The 25,276-nt window shown below is 61.2% G+C and overlaps 2 protein-coding genes and 1 long non-coding RNA gene across 3 annotated transcripts in view; all 3 read right to left on the bottom strand.

Annotated features, from left to right (window-relative positions):
* Positions 1-9,413, bottom strand: part of SNED1 (sushi, nidogen and EGF like domains 1) — a 79,487-nt gene extending 70,074 nt beyond the window's left edge. The window contains exons 1-5 of the mRNA XM_061119771.1: positions 9,328-9,413; positions 6,733-6,879; positions 4,977-5,169; positions 4,762-4,836; positions 4,045-4,617 (exon numbers count right to left, since the gene is read on the bottom strand). Of these exons, the coding sequence (XP_060975754.1) occupies positions 4,045-4,617; positions 4,762-4,836; positions 4,977-5,169; positions 6,733-6,879; positions 9,328-9,413 (1,074 nt within the window). The remainder of the gene's footprint in view (positions 1-4,044; positions 4,618-4,761; positions 4,837-4,976; positions 5,170-6,732; positions 6,880-9,327) is intronic.
* A 224-nt stretch (positions 9,414-9,637) lies between these two features.
* CROCC2 (ciliary rootlet coiled-coil, rootletin family member 2) overlaps positions 9,638-25,276 on the bottom strand; it is a 61,166-nt gene continuing 45,527 nt past the window's right edge. Inside the window, 14 exon segments of the mRNA XM_061119770.1 lie at positions 9,638-9,833; positions 10,174-10,253; positions 11,126-11,277; positions 12,940-13,000; positions 13,579-13,890; positions 14,112-14,496; positions 14,549-14,772; positions 14,834-15,067; positions 15,982-16,065; positions 23,884-24,054; positions 24,541-24,686; positions 24,772-24,776; positions 25,102-25,173; positions 25,175-25,241. Of these exon segments, the coding sequence (XP_060975753.1) occupies positions 9,638-9,833; positions 10,174-10,253; positions 11,126-11,277; positions 12,940-13,000; positions 13,579-13,890; positions 14,112-14,496; positions 14,549-14,772; positions 14,834-15,067; positions 15,982-16,065; positions 23,884-24,054; positions 24,541-24,686; positions 24,772-24,776; positions 25,102-25,173; positions 25,175-25,241 (2,189 nt within the window).
* Positions 15,768-19,926, bottom strand: LOC133041692 (uncharacterized). Its single transcript, XR_009689288.1, has 2 exons — positions 19,809-19,926; positions 15,768-19,711 (listed from the first exon to the last, which is right to left on the bottom strand). It is a non-coding gene; the product is annotated as an uncharacterized LOC133041692 (long non-coding RNA).

Genomic DNA, 25,276 nt, shown 5'->3' with positions numbered 1-25,276 from the left:
AATCAGCGACAAGTCCGTAGTGAGTGAATGGTGGGTTTTCTGGGGGGCAGTGTGGCCAGCTGGCTGCTTCTAGCATCACAGACCCCGGGAGCTGGGACAGGGCCACCTGTGCTCTCCCCAGCCAGGCAGGCTTGCCTCCCAGTGAGGGTGGCGAGGTATGTGCCCAGGGCTCTGGGGTTCTCATGGGAAGGCCTTCCGCAGGGGAACGAGGTGTCTGGTAGAAAGTCAGACTTACAGGAAACCTACAAGACACGCCTCACACTTTGGATCCACACTCAGCAAACGCTAGGATTCTGCCCTGCCTGCTTGGCCGTGTTCTCTCTCCTGCTGCACAGATAGGTGTTTCCTGAACCATGAAAGGCGCTTGCAGCAGTGATGGCCTTCACCCCCTGAAGCCAACGGTGTGTTCATCCCCCTGCAAAGACGTTCCCTGCTGAGGACACGCACGGCGACCCAGCGCTGCGCACACAGAGTGTCCTCCGTTTACACACCACATCGTGTGTTTACTCACGTCGGTGTAAACCCACCGACTTCTCCTTCCTTAACAGACTCAAGTCTGTCACTCCCACTGTTTTAACGCCTCACTTGTCCCCCGCGGCCGCCGAGAGCCCCCGGCCGACAGCCTCTGTGCCCTGTCACCGCGTCCTGATCATCCGTGGGTCACGCGCCTCCTTTCTGGAGCAAGATTTCCCAGATTAGTTTCCATCTTTTCCTGCAGGTGTCTGGGAGCTGGGATCCGGGCGCTGGGCCTGTGAGTGGCCAGGGGGTCATGGCTGCCTGCACTCCCCTCAGTGCACTGATGTCCCCACACACCTCCGTGCACGCCCCCGTCACAGTGTGCAAAGACAAACGCGTGTGTGCAGTGGCCCTCTGGCGGTCCTGGTGCAGAGTGGAGTCACCAGGCCGTCCCAGGACGCTTGCTCCTTCGACCCCTGCCGGCTCCCCATCCTCCCCAGGCACCAGCAAGAAGGGAGCACGGGCAGGGGCCCGGCTGGGACCCTCCCCGCCCACCAGGGGCTCATGCATTTCAAAGCAGAGCTCGGCTGCCAGCCCTGCCTCTGTCTCACTGGTTTCATCCGGGGGTCAGGGTGGCTCTTGCAGACGTTTGGTGGGCAGACGCCGTGACAGGACCAGGTGGACGCCTGCACCAGCAGGCCTGCAGAGCCGGGGGAACAAGCTCTCAGTGGAAGCCCCTCCCCTGGGTGGGTGGTCTGGGGGAGGCTGGGTGGGACTGCGCCCCAGGTGGGGCTGCCAGCGGGCCAGCAGATGCCAGGTGTGGAGCCAGCCGTTCCTGGGGCACCAGCCAGGGCACAGGCCAGGTTGACGGCCAGCAGGACTTGCCTGGGGCTCACAGGGCTCACTGCCCGCCTCGCCCACATGCTCCAGTTCCCACCCAGGGTTGGCCCCCGGGGACTGGCACCGGGGTGCCCCAGAGACCAGGACGGGGAAGACCTGTGTTCAGTAGTCAAGGGGGTCACAGCTCCACGGGTGAGCGGCCAGCAGGGGCTGGAAGAGCTTCTGGGGGGTGGGCGGGGGGCACACCAAGGGGGGGTGTACCACCTCGGGCATCAGCCCCAACAGCTCAGTCTTAGAGACATGGCCACAGACCCCACATCCAACATCTCAGCCAGCGCACCCTGGTAGCAGACTGTGGGCCCTCCCAGGGTGCCCAGCACCTTCACGGACGCTGCCCGCCTGGCACTCCCTCCTGGGGGAAGGAAAAGAATTGCTGCTTGAGGTGCCATTGGGTGCCTGATGCCAGACGAGACAAGATGTCCCTCTGCGGCCTTCGGGGGGCTGCACCTGGTGGCTTCTACAGGGGCGCGGGGCCTCCGGCCGCCACCGGGCCCTCTGCCGGCACCTTGGCCCTCACGCCGCCTTGGTGGAGCCTGCCCCTCGGCCAGGCTGGCAGGCCACGGCACGGCCGCTTGTCCAGCTCCTGGCGAGGAGGGCTCCCCTCCGCGGGGTGGGTGCCACCACCATGCCTGCCGGCAGTACTGGCCTGATCTGTGTTGAGAAGGGACTCTCGACAGTTCTCAGAGCCTGACAACTACCGCCTACAGCTGCTGTGGCAAGATGAGGGGGCTTTCTAGAAGGGGGCCACTCAGCATGCATCAGCACTGGGTCCATTTCTCAGCAGAAAGCCAGGTCAGCTTTGTGGGCAGCATCGGGCTGGGACCTGCCTTCGCCCACCCATGCGTCCTCCCACTCCACAAACTGGCTCTTTGCAGAGCACTGGCTGGGGATGAGGGGGCAGAGGCCAGGGGGCGGAGCCCAGCCCTGGAGGGCTCTCCCTCAGCCCCGTGCAGCACCTGGCCTGGGGGCTGGCCGCTGCCAGGCTGGATGAGGATCACAGCTGGGGGCTGGCCGGGAGAGGTCCTCTCGGAGGCAGCAGTCTGACCTACTTGCTTCAGAATAAACCCCTTCGCTTCCTGTCCCTTCCCTTCTCTGCCCTCAGTTCTAACCCTCTGCCCCACTCCCTGCTCAGTCACGGGGCGCGGGCAGTTATTTCAGGCACGGTGTCCTCGAGAATCCGACTGTCTTCCCCGCTGAGCGGAGACATCATGAAGCGGGCTCTCTGTCCCCACGGCGGGTGTTGGGTCACGTCAGTTTTGGGAGAGAGCGCCTCTGGAGACACATATTTTTTTATGAACCACAGTGCTGGTTTCTCGAGAACCCACGGGTCTTGCTAGCAGAGCTCTCCCCTTCAGAGCCCTTTCTCCCAGGTGTTTTGGCAGGGGTGGTGTTTTTGGTGAGGCGGTTAAGAGGGTCAACTGTTTTAATCATGTTTTCACCTGTGACTTGGAGCGAGACCGCTGAGCCTGGCTGGCGTGCTCAAGGAGCACTTGGACAGAATGCTCTGGAAAGACGGTGCCAGCATGGGTTTTCCCACTTCTAGGGTGTACGGGCCTCCCTGGCTCCCAGAGACCCAGAGCCCAGCTCTGCCCGCCCACCCCGTACTTCCGGAAGTCAGCCCGGCCCCTTTGTCCAAGGCCGGGCACAGAGGGACGTTCAGTGGGTGGCCCCGAGAGAATGGCTGTCCCCTCCCACCCGCATTGTCGGAGCGCCAAGGTGGGAGAGGAAGAGGGGATGTGGGCTGAGCTGGGGTCAAGAGGGGCGGTGCTCATGGGGGTGAGTGACGGGGCGGGGGGGGCGGGCAGCTGATGATGGGGGTGAGTGACAGGGGGCTGGCGGTGGAGGGGGTGCTGGAAGGGGCGGGCAGGTGCCAGGGAGGGAGGTTACAGGACTTCAGCCCCGCCCAGCACTTTTCCAGCCAGGATTTGGGGGACAGTGGGGCGCCGGTGCATGGCCCCCTGAGTGAATGCTCAGTGCAGCGGTGAGGCGAAACATTTCATTTCCTCGGTGGCCTGGGCCCCCGCCCCTGCCCCCGCGGAGGTGCTGTTCTTGGCTCTAGCCGCCCCCACTCTCCTGCGCTCCCTCCAGGGCATCTGGTGTGAAGGTCCGGGCTTGAGTGGTCCCTCAGGCCCAAGAGAGGGACCGGGGGCTCAAAAAGGACCAGCCTGCCAGGTTTCCCACAGCGCCCCTGAAGGTCCCGGCAGGCCCCAGCCTTGGGGCAGTGGGCCTCAGGTGCCAAGCGCGCGCGGGGCCCGTGTGGTCCTCAGAGGGGCTGGGACCTTGGCAGCCAAGCGAGGAGCTGAAAGGGGGGCGCGCCCCACTGGGAAATGCAGTATGCACCGGCCAGCTGCCGCAGCGCTGTCGGTGAAGGACGCAGGACGGCCGACGGCCCACGCTGAGCAGGGTCGGCCCGCGACCCCAGCCCCGGGCGGGCGGGCAGGGAAAGGGGCAGCGGCGGGGCCCAGGTGGCCGGCCGGAGCTCGCATCCCCGCCCCGCCCGCCGATCCCTCGGGCCGCTGTCCGGCCTTGGCCGCCGGAGGAGGAAGCGCTGTCCTCACTCCACCTCTGGCCGCCGCGGTGCCAAGTTGCTGGCGGCGGCGGGAGTCGGGGCGGCGGGAGTCGGGGCGGCGGGCAGCGGCCGGGGCGCAGCGCCCTCCCTGGCGCCCCCCGCGGGCTCGGGTTACTCACGTAGAGGCCGGAGTGCTCGGCGCCGAAGAACGGGAAGGGCACGGAGAGTGGCCGAAGCCCAGAGCCGCCGTCGTCCTGCTTGGGGGTGACCGCGTCGCCGCGCTCCGCGCCGAACGGGTAGAAGTCGGCTAGGGCCACCGCGCCGCGCGCCCCGCGCGCCCCGAGCCCCAGGGCCGCGGCCAAGAGCAGCGCCCAGGTGGCGCCGCGCGGCATTGCCGGGGGTCGGCGGGCGGGGACGGAGCGGGGACACACACAGTGGGGACGCGAGCCGGACACAGCGGGGACGGAGCGGGGACGGGGAGGGACGGAGCGGGGACCCAGCGAAGACACAGCGGGGACAGAGAGGCGACGAGGCAGGGACGCAGGGAGACGGAACGGGGCTTTGCGGTTAGCGCGGGCCGGAGCGAGGCCGCGGTGGGGAGTGACCCGCAGGGCCGGGCGGGCGTGCGTGCAGCGCGGCCGCGCCGTATGTAGGTGGACTCCCGGGTCGCGCCCGCCCTGCCAAGCCGCGCTCGGGTCGCCTCTTTCGGAGGAAAGCGCCGGGCGGGACCGCGCTGGAGGCTGGACCCGCCCCTGTGGCCGCGATTTAAATATCCAGCCGGGCGGTCATTTGGGCCTGGGCGGGGCCGGGGCCGGGCCATGCAAATTAGGCGGCTCTTAAAGCGTCAGGCCGGGCAGCGGGCCCAGCCCTCGCCCAGCGCCCCCAGAGCGGCCCACCCCTTCCTCCTCCGTGGGTCCCCTGCCGCCCGCGTGGGGCCAGCCCAGAGGAAGCGCCTTGTCCACAAAGCGGTCCTGGAACAGACCCTCAGGCCTGCATGAGTTATTGGGCCCGGGGCGTAGGTTTCCCCCGGGGTGGCCTTTTCAGGCCCCTGCCCCCCAGGAGACCTGGCCACACTCCTGCCAGAGTGCAGGGGATCAGGGGCCGCCCTGACTGGCAGCGCCTGCATGGGCTCCTCCGGAGGCAGCCAGAGGCTGGCCTCACGCTCCACCCTGCGCCCCAGCCCTGAGGCTTGCCATCCGGTTTTATGAGCGGAGGACCTGGCCTGGGCGAATGCAGGGCATGAAGAGAAGTTTCCACCCTGCGTGGCCTCGTCAGGAGAATCCTGGTGGAGGTGGTTTAGGGACCTAAGGAAACCTCACAGCAGGGGAGTCCGGGGTGAAGCCTGGGGAGAGCAGCCCTCTCCCAGGGTGGCTGGTCCACACTGGCCTGTGGGCACGATGCCGTGTGGGCAGGGGCAGGACCTGGAGGGCCCACAACTGCGAGTCTGTCTCCAGTCTGTGGCCACCCCGGCCCTCCTCCTGCCGCCAGGCCCACTGCCCTGAGAGTCAGACCCTGAGGGTTTGTTCCCGCGGGACATCTGTGGCCCCAGCTCAGGGCCCAGGCACCGCACCGCCCCGCTCCCTGCTCGCGGGCGCTGGTGTGGGCTGGCGCGTGACCGCGAGCCAAGCCCGGGGCCCCTGAAGACCAGGGTGCGCGGCTCGGAGATGAGCAGAGAGCAGCAGGGACAGCAGCCCTCGCTGGCTGGGCGTTTCACACTTGGCTCCACGCTTCTCTGTATCTTCTCAAAGGTCTTCAATAAGCATGCATTGCTTTGCAATCAGAGCAAGACACACTAAACGTGACTTTCAAGAGCTAGTGGAGGGGTCCTGTGTGTGTGAGCGTATGACTGGGGGTCACAGGTTTACACATCACCCCTGTGTTGTTCGTGCCCTCCAGGCTGGTATCAGGGCCAGGTGCCGAGTTTCAGGAGGCTCCCACTGTTGAGGCTGACCCCCTCCTGGCACCACCCTGAGAGGGGCCGTCCCTCCAGTGCCACTGTAGCCCCACCCTGCTCAGCTGTGTGAGGGCCGGCTCTGGGTCAGGCTCCTGCCTTGGAGACCCGCAGGGCAGCAGGACAACTGTGGCTCCAAGAAAGGAAGGGTGAGAAAGGTCAACGCTGCCCATGTTTGTGGGAGAAATTCAGAGATGACATCTAACTGCAGGATCTGCCCTGGGAACAGATTTCCAATTTCACACAGCTCTCAGTGGGAGCCGGGGGTGGGGGAACGCTCGTGTGTACACACACGCACACATATACCAGCACACACACACACTGGCACAAATACACACACACACACACGCCAGCACACACACATGTACACACACATGCACACACACATGCACCCCAGCACACACACACACACCATCAAACACACACATACATACACATGCGCACCCCAGCACACACTCCCCCCCACATGCTTGCACACACACATGTATGCCAGCACACACATCCACATCCACGTGTGCATGCATCCCAGCACGCCCACACGCACACACATACACACACACACACATACACACTGACACACACACACTTATACAGACACACACACACATGCACCCTGGCACACACACAGACACACAAGCGCGCACACACACACTGGTACACACACACACACACACACACACACACCCTACACACCCTACACACACACATGTGCACACACACCCACATACACACACACACCCCGGCACACATGGGCATTTCCATGAACCTCTCCCTGGCAATCTGTAGGCTCAAATGCAGCGTGGGGAGGTGGGGGAAGCCCAGAGCCCAGCAGCACAGAGGTCATGGCCAAGGTCAGGGGAGGGGTGTGGCAGCCTCGCTCTCCTCGGATGGAAGGAAGGTCGCTCTTGAGCCTCACTGGCGAAGGCCGGGAGGGGGCAGGACACGGCCGCCACAGGGTCGCTGGACAGCAGAGGGGCCAGAAGGCTGGTCCCCGTGGTGGGAGCCCAGGAGGACGTGCTTTTTCAATGTGGGCTTTCGGTGGGAACCGGGCAGCATCTGCCAGCTGTGGGTTCGGAGCCCAGCGGAAAGCCCGCTCCTGTTTGTTTCCTCAGGCGGGAGGGCTGGTGGCCCCGCCCTGACAGGGAGGCGGGGCAGAACTTCTCAGCCGGCACCAGCCGGGTGGGGGACGTCCAGGCTGAGCTTCGACCCCTGCTGGACCTGCCCACCTCCTGCAGGGGCTGCATGGGGAGCCCCTCCCCCCACTGCACTTCCTGCTCTAGGGGGGAGGCCGGGGACCCTAGCAAAGGCTCACTTCCGGGCTAAGTTTTGGGTTCACCTGGGCACCTATGGAGGGGCAGGCCGCACACAGTGGTGATCAGCAGATGCGCCCAGGAAGGACTGTTTCTCCAGGGTCGGTGGGAGCGTCTGGCCCAGACGGGGTCTCCACCCACCTCCCAAGGCAGTCCTCTCTGCACGTTGTGAGACGCCCAGGCCTGGGCCGCCCTGGAGAGCTGGTGCGCCCGGTCTGGGTGGGGCCAGCGGCAAGCAGACCCCCGCAAGGCTGTGCTTCCCAGGCACAGGCCTGCTGACCCTCCAGGGCCCTCGCCCTGGGCCGTGTGTAGTCCCTTTTGGGAGACTGAGAGTTAACAGGAGGCTCCACCACGCTGGGCATTACATTTCAAACACAGACACACACACACACACACACTCCACAGGCGAAAAAGAGGAAAAAAAAAATCTTTTTTCCAGGTGCTAAAAATATTATCAGGAAATACTTTTTAGCAATGTGCTGTTTCAGGTTCCCCTCCGTACTCAAGGGTGCCTTTGTCTTTGCCACAGAAAGTCCACATTTATCAAAACCAAAATCGTTTTATCAAGCAGCCCCGTGTTTAGCGACCGGGAAACCTGAGCCTCCCCAACAGGCCTGTGACATTTTAATTTAGGGCCTGAGTGTGTGTGCAATTTAGATGGGGAGCCCCAAGCCGGACTCAGGACACCCCAGGACCCCGTGCCGGCCAAGGTGGGGCGTGTTCCCCCACTGGAACCTGGCCAGGCGGGCTGGTCCCTGCAGGGCGGAGGCAGGGGCCCCAGCAGGGCTGCTAGTGGCAGAAGCTGGCTGGCTGCATCCCCAACTCTCTCTCCTTCTCCCCAGAGCCATGGGGCTTCCACACAGGTGACACCGCAGGGAGACCCTTACCTGCTCCAGGAATGAGGTCAGGAGCTCACAGAGCCTGGAGGGCAGGCAGGGTCCCACTCCTGGGGAGGCCCGCCGGGTGTGGTCATGACACTGAAAGCCTGGCTGGGGCAGCTGGTGCACAGGGCACAGTTGGGGGCCTGGGTCCCGGGTGCACGGCCATCATGGGTGCGGTGACCATCAGACTTTCCCACAGAAGCTATGCGCTCACCACTGGCAATGTTTAAGAAAACTTTACTTCGATTAGAAAAATCCTTTTACCTAAACATACAACTTTATGTTGAAAAGTAAGAATAGTGTCTCCTACAACTTTATGTTGAACAAGTAAAAATAGTGTCTCCTCCATTGGTTGAACTTTCACTGAAATATAACGAATCCTAGAGGGTCCCAGGCACAGAAGGTCTCCCGGGAGCAGCCAGGCAAGGCGGGTCCAGGAATCACCAGAACGTTGGTCCAACCCCAGGTGGCTCGCAGGTCAGTGCTGAGAGATCTCTCTGACCCCTCCTGTATCTGAGCTATGTTCCTCTGTCATCCGTGGGTGTCCACTGAGCACCTCCTCTGCACAGGGAGCTTTGGTCCCAGATGTGTGACACCGAGTGGCCAGGCCCGCAGAGAGGAGAGCGTCGACGCCGACTCCAGTCTCTGGCTGCCCACTCCTTCCTCTCCACCCGCTGCCCCCGGGGCCCCTTCTCCATAGGGAGTGGACTGCCGCGTCCCTGAGTGTCACACACTGTCTCATGGCCTTCTCCTCCTGTCTGTACGATGCTCTCCAGTGGTCGCCTGGGCGGCAGTGTCTCTGGGTTGCTCTTTGTTCTCTAACCGGCCGCGGCAGCTGGTGGCCGTCTGGGTGCGTCTTCCACCACTAACGCCTCGTTTGCCTGGAGCATCGCTGCTAGTGGGTCACCACACTCTTCACTGCACTCCGGGAGTTGGTGATGGACAGGGAAGCCTGGCGTGCTGCAGTCCATGGGGTTGCAAAGAGTGGGACACGACTGAGTGACTGAACTAAACTGAACACTCTTCCCCTCTGAGCCTGGACCGAACTTCAGAATCCTTCTCAACACAGCCACCAATAATCGGACAGACCTGACAGGCGGAATGGAGTATGTTTGGGACCTCTCTCTAGACACTGCTTTTGCACAGTTTACAACATACGGCCACCCCATGACTAAGTTCCACCCGAGAGGAGGCTCTGGCGGGACAGCCTGTGGTACAGGCTGGGTCTGTGTTGCAGCAGACAGATGGCTGGTGTCACACGCTTGGGCCACAGCTCACATGATGGGGGTGGGGGTGCTCTGCCAGCTTCAGCCCTCTCACCCGCCGGGAGCCCGGACAGGGTGCGGCTGGCACCTGTGCTTGAGGAATGTCCTGGGCTGGCTGGCGCCCACAGATGTTGTCAACATGTCACTTACAAAACCAGAGGCTGTTTGGAGCGGAACTAGATCACCCTGACCCGTGTTCATGGGAAAAGAGAAAAATGCTAACAGGTGAACCGACCCAGCCTAAGATGGCTGCCTCGGTCTCCGTGGCAACCAGGGCTGGATTCCCGCAGGAATTTTCCCAGCGTTTATGGGCTGGGAAATCGGGTGGTTCTCTAACAACTCTAACTTTTACACCCCAATGCCTCTCACGGCCAGTGAGTCACGGGGACCGGACTCTGAGTCACTTCCAGCCACCTGCCACCGTGACGGCCCCGCAGTTCCTGGAGCCGGAGTCGGGCCGCCTCTGGGCGCGGGGAGGTGGTGGCTGGGCCTTGCAGGACATTATGTTTTTGGCTCCAGTTGGTGGAAATGTTCTCCACGTGTTTCCCTGTGTTTACAGAGCTGAGGGCACGGAATGCAGCCCGCGGTGCGGAAGTTGGCCTGCCGGGGCCTGGCCCGGTCAGCACACCCGCCCGGTGCCAGGTCGGACGTGGGCCACAGGGAGGCCCCGTGCAGCTGGGTTGGGGGGGGCGCGTCATAGAGCAGGGCCCAGAGCTCAGTCCACGCCCGCCAGAGAGAGCCTGGGGTCCTGAGGGCCGCAGGAGCTTGGAGGTCAAGGGTCAGAGGGCGCTGCTGACTCCAGGGCGCCCCTCGAGCTCGGGGCCCCGCTGAGCAGTGGTTCTGCTGCCTGCTGGTCGGGGCTGGAGCAGCCCGGCCACCTGGGCTTGGGAGCCGGCTTCACTTCTTGGCCCGGAAGGCCCGGCGGAGGCAGGCTCGCCGCCACCGCACGTCCCGGTCCAGCGGCTCCCTCCGGCCAGCCACCTGGGGACAGGCAGGAGCTCAGGAGGGCGGGCGGGCCCCGTGGCTGAGCACCGTGACCGGAAGGACTGGGAGGCCACGCTCCCCCACTCCTGGAGAGGGGGGTGCCTGCAGAGAGACTCCAGGCAGACGGGCAGACGTACCAGCAGCCCACGGGTGCTCAGTCCTACCTGTGATCGGGGCCACCACCACCACGTCTTCGGGACTGAGGTGACCACCCACCCCAGCAGCTGGGGAACTGAACCCATGTGGCCTGGAGGGACACTGTCAGGGGCACAGGCTTTACTATGTGTCTGGGCCCTCAGGTTCCTTGTCTGGGAAATTGGGGTTTTGACCAGGTGGCTCCCTGGTGTCTGAGAGTTTGGAGCCCGTGGGGCAGCCCCAGTCAGCATGTGTGCGTGCGCGCGTGTGCATGCATGTGTATGTTTGCGTGCACGTGCGCACACATGCACGAGTGTGCATGCACACACACGCGCACTCACGCGCGTGCACATACATGTGTATGTACAGTGTGCATGTGCGTGTGCGTGCATGTGTGGGGGGCAGAGTTACACGCTCAAGGCTCTGTCCTGCTTTGTGCCCACCCCGTCCCCTGCACACACTGCTGACCTGTCCCCGACTCTGGAGCTGCCACGGTGCACTGTGCCAGGCGCGTCTGGACACTTCACACCCAGCGACCTCTGACTCCGGGACTGTCCCCACCCCTCCTGATAGGGGACGACGGCGGCATGGAGACGGCGGTGACCTGCCTCCGCCCCTCAGTGAGTGTGGGGTGACGGGAGGACAGAGTGGGGGCCCCGGGGTGGCCTGGAGGACCTCAGGTTGAGGCTGGGCGGGCACAGGCCCCCCTTCCCTGTGCACCCCTGCTAGCCCACCTGCCCCTCCAGCACCTTTGCCTGCCGCTGGTGGGCCCTCTCTCGGGACGCTGGGCCCTGTGCAGGCGCTCGGTCTCCGCAGCCTGGGGTCGCTGGTGCCAGATGGCCAGCTCCTGGAGCCGCTGGGTGTGCTCCAGCTCTGCCATCTGGACCTGGGGGAAACCCCAGGTGCCTCACTGCCCACCCCGGGCTGGGCTGCACAGAGGCCCAGGACGTCCAGGTGGCTCCGCTGCCCTCTGTGGGGGTCCAGGCCCTCGCCTGGACTGGCAGGTGGGCTCGGGGTTTTGTACACACGTTTGACCTCTGGGCCTTGTCTGGGCTGGAATCCCACCCACAGGCCTCCAAAGGGAGCCTTGCATCTGCTTTAATGGTGTTCTCCTCTCCACTTGGCTGGACTGTGGGTCCCACAGGCATCACGAGCTGAGGCTTGGCCCTCCCCTACTTGCCAATGCCCTGTCTGGTGACAGGGGGGCTGTCAGTGGGGAAAGGGCAGGCTCCCCCAATACACACGGAGCAACCCCCAGACCTGCCTGCAGGCCTACCTGACCTGTGTCTCCCACACTGCCCCCTCTTCTGGCCCATGCACTGGCTTACAGGTCCTTGACTGTCCCCCCAACTCCCGCAGGGCCCATGGAACCCTGAGACTGAGGGGTCTCCCTGGCAGAGCCCCTTGCTGTCTGGGGCTTTGTCTCCGCACTGTTCTGTACTGGAGAGATCCAGCCTGTCTGTCCCATGTGTGAACTCACACACATGAGACAGACCCAGCTTCCGGGACCCACACCCACCTCGACACTCAGCCCCCTGGCCCACTGTGCCCATAGTCTGCCTGCCTGGGAACTGCCCTCGTTGGGCACAGCCCTTCCTGGCCCCACCCCCGCCACGCCCCACAGAGAGGCACGCAAGAGCTGGGGTAGATGCTCGGTCATGAAGGAACTCGAGGTCTTTGGGGGAAGGTTGAGGGGCTCCTTTTGCCCCTGTGGGGATGGTCCCTTTGGAGGAAGCAGCTGGAACCTAGGCCCCGAGCAGGACCCGCCCCCACTACTCCGGCTCTGGGCCGGGTGGGGCAGTGGTCAGGGGCCGCCCGGCCGGTCCCTGCTTCTGAGCCCCCTCGACCCGCCCCCCCCCCGCCCCCCCCCCGTCCCCCCCCCCCGTCCTCAGACTGGACAAGCCTGGCCTCTGGGGGCCCTGGGACAAGGCAGGCGGCTCTGGAGGGCAGAGGGCCGGGGGCCGTGCTGCAGCAGCAAAGGGTCCTTTCTTCTTCAGGACTGAGGGAAGCCAGAGTTCCCCTCCACTGCAAAAGGAAGTCCTGTTTCTTTAAAACTCCAGTTACACTCCTGGATGCGCATGTTAACAAGAGGAGAGAAAAGTGAAATCCAAAATAAATAAACCGCTGCATCCGGGTTTCCCCTCCTGAGACACCAGTAAAGGGTTTATGGGCTTCAGGCCCCTCACAGCTGACCTCCTGGAACTCATTAGCTGCTCCTCCCCTCCCCCCGGGCTCCGGGGCTGCTGCCCGGGGCGGTGCCATCTGGGCCCCCGGCCCCCCCAGGCCGCCCACCCTGAGCGGCCACAGAGCCCTCGACTTCCCCAGCTCAGCACCAGGTCCTGCTGACCGGGCCTGGCTGGCCAACCCTCTTCTGCGGGACGGCAAGTGGCCTTGTGTGGACAGGCCGGCTGCTGGCTTTCGGTGACAGTCCTGATCTGCTGGCCCCTGAGCCTCCATCCCGACCCCAATTCTGTCCCTAGGGTCCCCGCCTCCCACTGCCGCCCCACTGGCCCGTCCCTCCGGAACGCCCTCCTGCCTCTGAGCCCACCTCGGCTGGACAGTGTGCCCCAGGTGGCCGGGGAAGGCCCAGAACATGTGTCCACGCGCACCTGGGGACACACGAGTGGGGCAGATGTCCTCCCGGAGGCTCCAGGCCCAGCAGCGCCCTGCTGGTGGGGCCTCTCTCTGTCCTCCCTTGGGGCTCGAGGGCCAGTCTGCTCCGGAGCCCACCCTCCTCGTCAGCAGGGGGGCACAGGCAGTCATCAGCCCCTGCGGGGACCCCCGCTGCCGCTGGTTCTGCTCATGGACACCCTATCCTGCCCTGCTGTGATGGCGGCTCTGCCTCTCCTCCCACCCTGAGCCAGCCCCCCTCACTCCGTGTTCCTGTCCACATGGCCCCCACCCCATCTTTGTCCTTCCAAGCCTAAGAGCCCCGGGCATGGTCAGCTTCTCACTCATCCCAGTGGCCGCGACTACGTGCTGATACGGCCAAGCCTGGCCTCTGTGTGCCTAGGTCCTTCTGCCCTTGGCCCAGGATACCCAGACAAGCCCCTCCACAGCGTGGAACCGGTCTATGCAGGACCCCACGGGGCAAGCGGCCCCTGACAAGCTCAGGAATCCACCGGCCCTGTGGGGGCCCCCACAAAGTCCAGGGGTTGAGCCATGTTACACTGGACCCTATGCCCACCTCTGAGAGGCCCTGGCTGGACACCATCACCTGGACCTTCATGAGGGACAAACCCTCCCTTCTCTGCCCAGGGCCAGCGCAGCGACAGGGGGGCAGCGGCTGCACCCGGTCATTGGTGCCCACACTTCCGGGCACCAGGGCGGCAGGACACACCCCTCCAGGGGGCTCGGGTTCCAGGGGTGGGCTGCGTGCCAGGGCCACACAGCTGCAGGCAGCACCGGCGCTCCTGCCGCGGGAACCACGTGGGATGGGGGGTGATTGCCATGACTGCGGAGCTTCCCCGCGGACAGCAAAGGTAGGGCTGGGGTCACACTGCAGAGGGGCGGGGAGGCCCACGGGGGACCTGCCAGCCCTGGGCTGATGCTGAGCTTGACGGTAGGCGGACAGGCCCGGGGCAGGCGTAGCCCCCACTGGCAGGTTGAGAAAAGGAAGCCCATCCAAGCCCGTGCCTCCCCCGACCCAGCCCCTGCACTCCTCATTCCCTGTCTCCCCACCCCCACCTCTCCAGAGGACCCCCCCACCCCCACCCCCACCCCACTCCCCCTAATTTCCGGGGCCGCGCCCGGCGCGCCGCGAGCTCCCCCTGCAGGCGGGCCGCCCCGGGCGCAGCGCGGCCGCCCCTCCCGCAAGACGCGCCTGTACGCGCCGCGCACCGCGCTCTCCCTGCCGCCGGGCCGAGCGCCTGGACTGAGCGCAGGCGGCGCGTGCACCAGGCGCTCCGGCCTGAGGCTGGGCCCCTGGCCCGGCTCATGATCCTCCCTGAAGCTGCATGTCCTCTGTCCACCCTCCGTCCTCGTCGGGGCGCCCGCAGTGGAGCAGCCAACCTCAGGCTCCTGACTCCCCGCGCGCCCCTCCCGCTTGGGTTTCCCCCGCTGTCTCCTGGGGGCTGGATGTCTGATGCCAGCCCCCAGCATCTCCCTGGGTGTCCCATCACACCGAGGGAATAATTCCGAAGGAAGCAGGACCGTACCCCCTGGGGCCCCTCCCCTGCCGCAGGGGCTCCCGAGTACCCTCAGGCTTCGGGCCCCTGCACTCCAGGCAGGCGAGTGGCTCCTCCAGAGCCCCCTGCTCGGGTGGGGAGAGTTCTAGAAGCAGGTCTTGTTGGCCTGGTGTGGGCAAAGGCACTTCCCCACTGCGGTCAGAATGGCCTTGGAAGATGCGCCTGTCGTCCCTGCCCCGCTCCCAGCCCTTGGACTAAAGACCCCGATAGTCCTTGGAAGCTCGCAGGGCCTGTGGGGCTCGGCCCCATGCCCACCACATGTGGCCCGTTTCCTCGGGGCTGCGTGCTCCGGGGACACTGGGGCTTCCTCCTCAGCCCGAGCCTGGTGCTGCCCACTGCGTTCCTAGCCTGACAGCCCAGGGCCATGAGCCCCCCGCCCCCCACCCGGCTTGGAGCCTTGGTGAGAGGCGATGGCGCCCTGTGTCCGGGGCTGGAGATGTCGCAGTGGGCCCAGGCCTCTGGGAACGCATGGTGTCCTATTGTGGGTGGCTGAGCCGGAAGGCCGAGGTGAGGGGCCGAGGGAGGCGAACTGGGCTCCCCGAGATTGTTCACAGGGAGCCCGCGGTGGCTCCGGCTGGGAGCGGGTGGCAAATGGACTTTAGAGCAGAGAGAAAGAGGAGACACAGCGCCGGGAGGCTCAGCGAGCTGGCGCAGGTCGGGAGCAACAGGTGGGCCCCTTGTGCGGGATGCTCCAGAGGCCGGGAATCAGGCCCCAGAGGACTCTCAGGACGGGACCAGGTTGCTGGTGGTCTGTGTGTGTGAGGTGGCGGAGGTTGGGGCGCTGAAGGTCTGGGGACAGGAGTGGGGCAGCCCTTCCAGAAACCTGGCTGAGGGAGGGGAGACGGACAGTGGCGACGGGAGGGGTGTGGGTTGTGGGGGGCACAGAGCCACAGAGGGGACCTGAAGCAGGGACCCCCGTGACCCACTGGGCTCAGCCCTCGGGTTACAGGTTCTCAGGCAGCAGACTCGTCGTTCACGAGGAGCCGGGTGACTAAGGGGCTCTCACAGCCTCTCCCGGTCAGTTTTCACTGAACGCGGGAGGAGGACGGGCTCAGGGGAGGGCAGGGCCGTGACTGGGGTCCCCTCCCAGGCTGCGCGAGGAAGGGGCAGGCGGGGTGACCCTGCATGGATTTTTGGAGGTCTGACAATTTAGAACTTTAACTAAAGGAAGGAGTGCAACGCTTGTACCTAAAATTGAAGTTTTACCGTTCTTTGTAATTTTGGAAATGACAGTTTTCTGTTTGTATACATTTTCCAGTAGAAAAGCAGAAGTTTCCCTCAAATATGGCTTAACCACTTCACGGTCTTTTAAGGAGGCCCAGGCACTGCTGTGGAGCATTACACTACTCTTGTGCTGACGCGGCGTGTACGGGTTCAGTAACTGGAGTGATTGCAGTGCTCACGGCACAGGCGCCCTTCATGAACGTCACCCTGAGCCCCGCTGAGTCGGGCTCCTCCTTGGGTGGCTCTGGTTCTGAGCCCTGATCCTGAGACAGGTGGGGGCTGGCCAAGCCAGCGTCACCAGCCTGCGGTGCTCAGAGTGGGGTGCAGCCGCAGGCAGGCACGCCGCCCAGCCCTCCTGCCCAGGCTTGACCGCCCGCTCCAGCAGCGCCTGGGTGTGAGGAAGGGACTGGGGCTCCGTGTGCACCCTTGGACCAGCTCCCAGCCTTGGCTTCCCTTCTGTGGATGGGGGTGATGCGACCTCATGGAGTTCCTGTCGGGACCAAGGGAAGGATGGGAGAAGTGTGGGGACCCCCTCATATGAGGGCTGCTGGAACATGGGGGTCATAGAGGTGGAAAGGCCTCAGGCACCAGCACTGCAGACGGGGGTGACACTCGTCACCCGGCCTGTCGCACAAGAGCAGAGCCACCCCCAGCCCGTCCCTCTGAGCTCTTGGACCCAGGTCCTCAACCTTCTCATGCACTGTTGACATGGATTGGTCTGTTCATCGGTTGGCCAGCGCCCGGTGTGGGTGGGCATGGGCGGCAGGTACAGCCGCCTGGTCCTGCCCTCTGGGAGCCTGGAGGCAGTCCTGGGACAGAACCATCACTGGGAAGTGCTCATGTGTAAGGAGCAGAGCCCTTCTCTTTACACGGTGGGCCTCAGCGGCCCCGACAGGAACCCAGGTCTGCTCCAGGTTACTGGCAGTTGGAAGCTTCCGGACTCTGCCCTGCTTGCCACTTTGTCCACCCTCACGCCAACCTCTGCTGCTTTGACCACACTACTGTTACAGTCAATTTTCTTATTCTCTTTCAAAATCCCTTGGAAAATCTCAAACATCTCTTCTCTGTAAACTGCTATCAACTTGTCCAGTTCCCCTCCAAATGTACCACAAACAAGTAGACAAAACTGAATGAACAAACCAACAACCACCAAGAGAGCAGGCGCATAGGCAAAGAGCTATCTGGAAGCCGATCAAAAGCTCGGAACTGCCCAGAGCCAGCTCTCTCTCCAGTAAGATAAGGCACAGTGACAAGAAGAGACACAAGCTTTAATTATTGTTCCATTAATAAATAACCTCTGAATGAAAGAAGAAATAAAGACAGAAACTCCTGAAAAATTGGTTTAAAAAAAGGGAGGGGGGAAGAATTCATATTGAAAACTATGATGAAGTAAAATGTACCAATATTGAATACTTTTACTATTGAAAGAATAAGCCCAATCATAAATACATCACTTACATAATCAAAGAAATCAGAAATGTTACAACAACAAAAAGAGGATGTTATTAGGGATAAAAATGGAAACGAATGAACTAGACAAAAAGGAGAAAAGAGAAGTTAATTCTTTGAAAAGGCCAATAAAACAGATGAACTGCTGGCAAGTTAAAGAGAAACAAATAAAAATCTGTTAACATCAGGGACAGAAACAGATGTAACTATAGATATAAATTAAATCTAACTACCAGTCCATCCTAAAGGAAATCAACTCTGAATATTCACTGGAAGGACTGATGCTGAAGTTAAAGCTCCAATATTTTGGCCACTTGATGTGAAGAGCTGACTCATTTGAAAAGACCCTGATGCTGGGAAAGAGTGAGGGCAGGAGAAGAAGGGGATGACAGAGGATGAGATGGTTGGATGGCATCACCGACTCAATGGACATGAGTTTGAGCAAACTCTGGGAATTGGTGATGGACAGGGAGGCCTGTCATGTTGCAGTCCATGGGTTTGCAAAGAGTCAGACACGACTTAGTGAATGAACAACAACAACAACACATGTAAATAAAATGGTTAAATATGAGAGTGACTCCCTGGTGGTGCACTAAAAAATATGAGATGAGTGACTTCCAAATGTCAAAAACTGACCTCAGAAGAGATGGAAAACTGGAACAGACCAACGGAGGAAAAGTTGGGAGAGGGAATTCAAATGGTTTATAAGATGACAGGAGCAGCAGGGAGCCTGCAGGTAAGTTCAATGCAACCTTTCAAGAAAGCTTAACTCTGAGGCTGTTTAGACTCTTCCAGGTGATAGAAAAAGATGGAAAGCTCATCAATTCATTTTATGAAAATAAAATACATGTAACACATTAAAACACTCGGGTAAGTGTGGTACCCTAAAGGAACACAGACATATCTTGATCAAACATTAGGAATCCACTCCAGCCACAGCGCGGGCCAGCACCTCCGGCCCGGGAGGACGAGCCGCTCCCCGCTTTGCTTCTAGAAGCTGGATGGAAGCCTGATTCAGGCCCTGGAGGCAAGCTCTCTGTGAAAGAGCAGAGGGTGTGGAGGGCGTGTGGCGAGCTGGTGGACGTGGCATGCCTGGGTGCCAGGAGGCTGCTGTGAGCCCTCTGAGCCATTGAGGCCATGACCTGGCTCTGGGCCGAGGACAGCCTCGGGCGGCCTCTCCCAGTGGGCGGGCGCCAGGCCCCCTGCCGCGCGCCTCCCGCTGGCTGGGCCACCAGCGGCCTACAGGCCCCCCGGGGCCTGTGTTCGCGCGTGTCCTAACCTTGGGGCTCGGGTCTGTGTTGTTGATCTATTGAATTCCCAGGGTAACTCTGGAAACGGCGGGGGGCGGGGGGCGGTTTGCTCTCAAACAAGAATCTTACTGTTTGCATAGCACAGCCTACCATTTAATTAGAAAAATATGTTTTTAATTAACTTTCTCTTGACAAACACATTGGCTTATGTGAAACGGGGGAAAAATCCAGTCCCTGAAAGTGAAAGATGTTGTGTAAAAGGCCGGCCTCACTCTAGCTCGTGCTGGCAGCCTGGCCACCTGGCCTGGACGCGGTGTGGGCAGCGGGGTGTGTGGCCGCACGTCCTGAGCGCCCGGCCAGCGGGAAACTGCAGCTCAGGTTCCCTGGGAGTGGGGCGTGCTGGGGGCCTCTGCTGACTTAGGGACGCCTGAAACCCCTCCCCGGCGCCCACCGCAGTGGCCAACAGGTCACAGAAACTGGGAAACTTTCCTCAGAGCTGGAGACAGGGACTTTGAGGGTTCCCAAAAGATGGAGAGCAGATGGAGCCAACTGGCCTAAAAATAGGAGAATCGATAATTGCCAGGATTCTTAGAAAAATTGGACATAATATGGATAGATTTTAGCACACATGCTCTGCTAAACACTTGGCCAAGCAGAAAAATGAATGTGGGCAGAGAGATGTAAACAACATCCCGAAGATGCTGTCAGCACCCAAGTGGAACCCATGTGGGAACCCCACGTGGGAACCCATGTGAGGACCCCATGTGGGGATACCATGTGGAGATCATGTGGGGAACCATGTGGGGACCCATGTAGGAACCCCATGTGAGGACCCCATGTGGGGATACCATGTGGAAACCCATGTGGAAACCACTGTGGGGACCCATGTAGGAACCCCATGTGGGAACACATGTGGGGAACCATGTGGGGACCCATGTGGGAGCCCCTTGGAGGGACCTCAGAGGTCAGGCTGGAGGGGTGCAGGGGGTGGGAGTTGGCCTTCAGGGACCAAGGTCATAGGGGTTGAGTCACCAGGAAGGGCCCCCAGCTGTGCCTGGAGGTCAGGCCTCACTCTCCCTATTCCTGGAACAGAAAAGTTCTGGGGGACTCAGCAATGCCTCTGGTGCCACTCCCCCACATCTCCTCATATCTCCGCACATCTCCACACATCTCCTCATATCTCCACATATCTCCACATATCTCCACACATCTCCCCACAATCCCCACATCTCCTCATATCTCCACACATCTCCCCCACATCTCCCCACAACTCCTCATATCTCCACACATCTCATATCTCCACACACCTCCCCACATGTCCTCATATCTCCACACATTTCCCCACATCTCTCCACATCTCCCCACATCTTCATACATCTCCCCACATCTCCCCCACATCTCTACACATCTCCCCATATCTCCACACATCTACACATCTCCCCACACCTCCCATGCATCTCCCACGCATCTCTCCCATATCTCCACACATCTCCCCCGCATCTCCCCACATCTCCCACACATCTCCCCACATCTCCCACACATCTCCACACATCTCCACATACCTCCACACATCTCTCCCACATCTCCACGCATCTCTCCCGCATCTCCACACATCTCCACACATCTCCCCACATCTCCCCACATCTCCCCCACATCTCTACACATCTCCCCATATCTCCACACATCTCCTACACATCTCCCCACACCTCCCACGCATCTCCCACGCATCTCCACACATCTCCCACACATCTCCCCACATCTCCCACACATCTCCATACATCTCCACATATCTCCCCCACATCTTCCCACATCTCTACACATCTCCCCATATCGCCACACATCTCCCATACATCTCCCCACATCTCCACACATCTCCCACACATCTCCCCACATCTCCCACACATCTCCACACATCTCCCACACATCTCCATACATCTCCACATATTTCCCCCACATCTCCCCACATCTCCCCACATCTCCACACATCTCCCCACCTCTCCACACATCTCCCCGCATCTCCCCCACATCTCCACACATCTCCCTACATCTCCCCCACATCTCCCCCGCATCTCCCACACATCTCCACACATCACACATCTCCCCCGCATCTCTATACATCTCCCCACATCTCCCCCACATCTCCACACATCTCCAAACATCTCCCCACATCTCCCCACATCTCCACACATCTCCCCACCTCTCCACACATCTCCCCGCATCTCCCCCACATCTCCACACATCTCCCCCGCATCTCTACACATCCCCCCCACATCTCCACATATCTCCCCCACATCTCCCACACATCTCCACACATCACACATCTCCCCCGCATCTCCACACATCTCCCCCACATCTCCACACATCTCCCCACATCTCCCCACATCTCCACACATCTCCACACATCTTCCCACGACTCTCTACTCTCCCCACGGCCCCTATATCTCCACACGGCTCCCTACATCTCCCCATGGTTCCCCACACCTCCCCACAACTCCCGTGGCTCCCTACATCTCCCCACATCTCTGCACATCTCCCCATTGCTCCCCCACACCTCCCCATGGCTCTCCTACATCTCCCCATGGCCCCCACGGCTCCCCTTGGAATCTTGCTCTCTGCCTTTCCTTTGAGCCCGAAATGTCTGGGCAGAGACACATGAAACCCCTGATGGGTTCCTCTTTACCCCAGCTTGGAACAAGACCAGATCCCCTTCTTGAAAGAAGGAAAAAGAATTAGCAACTGAATTGCCGTCAACTATGGTTCAGTAGAGCAGCCAGTTCCCAGAGTCTGATCTGAGGGTCTTGAATTGAAAAGTGAGAAATGCGAATCGTGTCAGAAAATGGTAACTGACTTTCTCAAGAAGGTGAGACCAGGGCTGGAGCCAGAGAGTGAACCATCCTCAGTGAAAACACGAGGGCTTGCCCAGGGCCGCGAGGAGGCAGGGAGAGCAGCCAGGGCGGCTGAGCTCTCTGAGACCTTGAGTCCCCAAGCATGGTGGGAGCCGTGACAAGAAGGTGAAGTTCAAGGTCAGCAAGGAGGGCGGGTCCCAGAGGGCAGGGCGGGCTGCAGCGAGGTTTCAGTGGGAACCGCCCGGAGCAGAGCAGGTTCTGTAAACCCAGGGGCACAGGTGTAGACCCTCTGCAGCTGGGAGGCCCAGGATCCAGCCAAGGGGTCCCTGAGCTCAGGAGATGCATACATGCTCTTCACACTTAACACTGGACAGCAAGGGAAGTGCTTCAGTTACAGCGCTGCCCTCCCCAAGAGGTGACCAGGAAGGGGAGGAGGTGTGATGCCAGCGTGTGGACGCTGGAGAAGAGGCGGGGGTGGGGTGGGGATCGGGGTGGGGGAAACACACACAAGTGATCGCCCAGTAAAAGGACAGAAAGAGGGCGTTACAGCAGTGAGTGTCCTGTCAGCGATGGAAGAAAAGCAGAGTGCATTCAGCACACAGCTTTAAATTCTTCAAGAGACGGGGATACCAGAACACCTGACCTGCCTCTTGAGAAACCTGTATGCAGGTCAAGAAGCAACAGTTAGAACCAGACATGGAACAACAGACTGGTTCCAAATTGGGAAAGGAGTATGTCAGGGCTGTATATTGTCACCCTGCTTGTTTAACTTATATGCAGAGTACATCATGCGAAATGCCTGGCTGGAGGAAGCACAGCCCTGGAATCAAGATTGCTGGGAGAAATATCAATAACCTCAGATATGCAGATGACACCACCGTTATGGTAGAGAGCCAAGAAGAACTAAAGAGCCTCTTGATAAAAGTCAAAGAGGAGACTGAAAAAGTTGACTTAAAACTCAATATTCAAAAAGCGAAGATTGTGGCATCCGATCCCATCACTTCATGGCAAATAGATGGGGAAGCAATGGAAACAGTGAGAGACTTTATTTTGGGGGGCTCCAAAATCACTACAGATGGTGACTACAGCCATGAAGTTAAAAGACACTTGCTCCTTGGAAGAAAAGCTATGACCAACCTAGAGAGCATATTAAAAAGCAGAGACATTACTTTGCCAACAAAGGTCCGTCTAGTCAAAGCTATGGTTTTTCCAGGAGTCATGTATGGATGTGAGAATTGGACTATAAGGAAAGCTAAGTGCCAAAGAACTGATGCTTTTGAACTGTGGTGTTGGAGAAGACTCTTGAGAGTCCCTTGGACAGCAAGGAGATCCAACCAGTCCATCCTAAAGGAGCTCAGTCCTGGGTGTTCATTGGAAGGACTGATGTTGAAGCTGAAACTCCAATACTTTTGGCCACCGGATGAGAAAAGCTGACTTATTGGAAAAGACCCTGATGCTGGGAAAGACTGAAGGCAGGAGGAGAAGGGGACGACAGAGGATGAGATGGTTGGATGGCATCACTGGGTTGATGGACATGAGTCTGAGTAAACTCCGGGAGTTGGTGATGGACAGGCAGGCCTGGCGTGCTGCAGTCCATGGGGTCGCAAAGAGTCGGACATGACTGAGTGACTGAACTGAACTGAAGGGAGGCTGATGAAGTGATGGCCAAATACACACAGAGTCAAGTGCGGAGTCCAAGGTCGGGGTGGTGGGGTGGCACTGCCAGCCCCAAGCAGAGTAGAATTCAAGGCAGATAGTGTGGAACAGGGCACAGAGGCCTCCAGTTCACATTAGACAGAGCGTGTCACAGAAATCAGAAATTAAAGACCGTTAGAAGGAGACACTGCCTCCCAATAATTGTAGTGGGAAAATTCAACACATGATTCCCAGCTGTGATAAACTCAGGAGATAGAATGTGGGTGGAGTATGTGAAAGGTACACTTGTGAGGTTAATTTAACAGAGACATTTTGAAAATTGTAACCTGCAAACAGGAAACTGATTTTAAATATGCATGGAACAGATATATGTGAACATACCTGTGAAACAGAACACGACCTGGCCCCTCCCCTGCTCTCTCAGCCCCTCCCCCAGTGCCTGGGCACCTTCCAAGCTCCCAGCCAGGACCTGGTCCCACGGTGGTCAACCTGACCCCTGACCCCGCACACGCAGAGAGCGCCTAGGCTGGGCCAGTGTCACCCCTTCCTGCCCTGAAAGCACAGATCTGGGCGGCCGCGGTCTGTCCTGACCCTGCCCCTTGGGGACCAAGTTGCTCTCTGCTCAGGACTCAGTTTCCCGTCTGTAAAGTAAGGGCTGGACCACCTCAAAGATGCTCTGCCTGGGTCAACCCTGAGAAGTTAGCTCCGCAGGGCCCAGTGTGCCTGGGGGCCGTCTGCTTCAGCCAGCTCAGTGGCCTCTGACCACGGGCAGCTGAAACCTCCCCTTCCTCAGCAGCCCTCTCGGCCTCCCCGTCCCCCCACTGCCCTGGGGTGTGGGTGCTCCCCACCTGCAGCCTCCACCTCTCGTGGCCTGCCGCACGTGCTGGGCGCCCCGCCTCAGCCTCGGGAGCGCTTCCTCCTGCAGGGCCCGCACGGCCTGTGTGGGCTCGCCCTCCGCCTGGCGCCGGCCTGGGGGGCAGGCGGGGCCGCTTGACTGGCTCCCAGGTCCGGCGGGCACCTGCGCGGCCCAGGAGGCCGAGGCCCTGTGGGTCTAGGTGGCCGACACCCAGCTGGTGGAGAGGCCTCTGTCTGATTGTCCCCTGCTCTATTTGTCCTGCCTGGAAGCTCAGGGTCCCTAGGGGAGGTGACCCTTCCCCACCCAGCCTTCTCTCCTTCTGGCTTTGCCCCAGGGAGCCCCTCCTTCGGACGCTGTGCCAGGCCCCGGCCTGCCTCCTGAGCATACCCAGCGTGGGGAGGGTACAGAAATGAGGCGGGACCAGCAGGGCAGGGGGCCTGTCTCCGAGGGGGTGACGCAGGGCAGGGACCTAGTGGGTGAAGGGCCACGTGACCACAGGAGCTGGGCGCCATGGCGGGGAGGCCCTGGAGGTCTCTGCACTAGACTCTCTTGCGATGTGGAAGTATGGCTGAGAAAGACTGCCGGTTGCCAAGTGCTGGATGCCCTCCGCGGGTGTGTGCTCTGGGGGCTGGCCCCAGGGCCCAAGCCTGGCGTTTCCCAGGACAACCCTCGCCGTGGTACCTGGGGCAGGGCGGAGGCAGGAGCTCCCCTTCCTCCACCAGCCAGCGCCCTCTGCAGCTGCCCCACGCGGCTCTGGGCCCAGGTGCGCTCACTCTTGGCCTCCCCCGCCGGGCACTCAGGCCCCCAGCCTGGGAACACCAGACGTCCTGTGGGGAACCAAGGTCAGGGGCAGCCCGTGGGTGGGCAGGCAGTCCACATGCCTGGCTGGCGGCTGGAGGTGGGGCAGCTCACCGCTGCTTGGGGGCAGGGCTCACGGGGGTCCCCAGGGCAGCAGGGCTTGGTCCCTGGAGTGCAGGTCACTGGAGCACTGTGGGGTGACCTGGCCAGCCCCTGGGATGGGTCCTCGGAGGACAGGCATTGCTGCTGGCCGAGCACAGAGGCAGCCGGACAAGGGGCAAGCTGGGCTTTCAGTGGCTCCAGTGTTTAGTGGTGTTTCTCCCACCAGGTCCCGCCAGGGTCTCAGTAGAGCCAGGGTGGACAGACAGAAGGCCCGCGGCCCGAGTAAGCGGCGCCTTCCCGTCCCCCTCGGCCCCTGGGGCGTGTGCTCCTTGCTCCCCTTACCCCTCCCGCTGGGCATCCCTCGGCTTCTGCGTCAAGTCCCTCAGGGCGTCCCTCGTGGAGGCCCGGGTCCCCCTCTGCCCTGCGGTCTCCAGGGCTGGGTGAGGGCCTCCGGAGCGGCGAGTGGAACCGGCTCTCTGGGCCTGAGGACAGAGGCGACCGCTGGGCAGCGATGGGC

The sequence above is a fragment of the Dama dama genome, chromosome 20, assembly GCF_033118175.1.
Source record: "Dama dama isolate Ldn47 chromosome 20, ASM3311817v1, whole genome shotgun sequence".
Taxonomy (NCBI): domain Eukaryota; kingdom Metazoa; phylum Chordata; class Mammalia; order Artiodactyla; family Cervidae; genus Dama; species Dama dama.
Note: the sequence above shows the minus strand (reverse complement) of the source record. Positions and strands in the feature narration are given on the sequence as shown.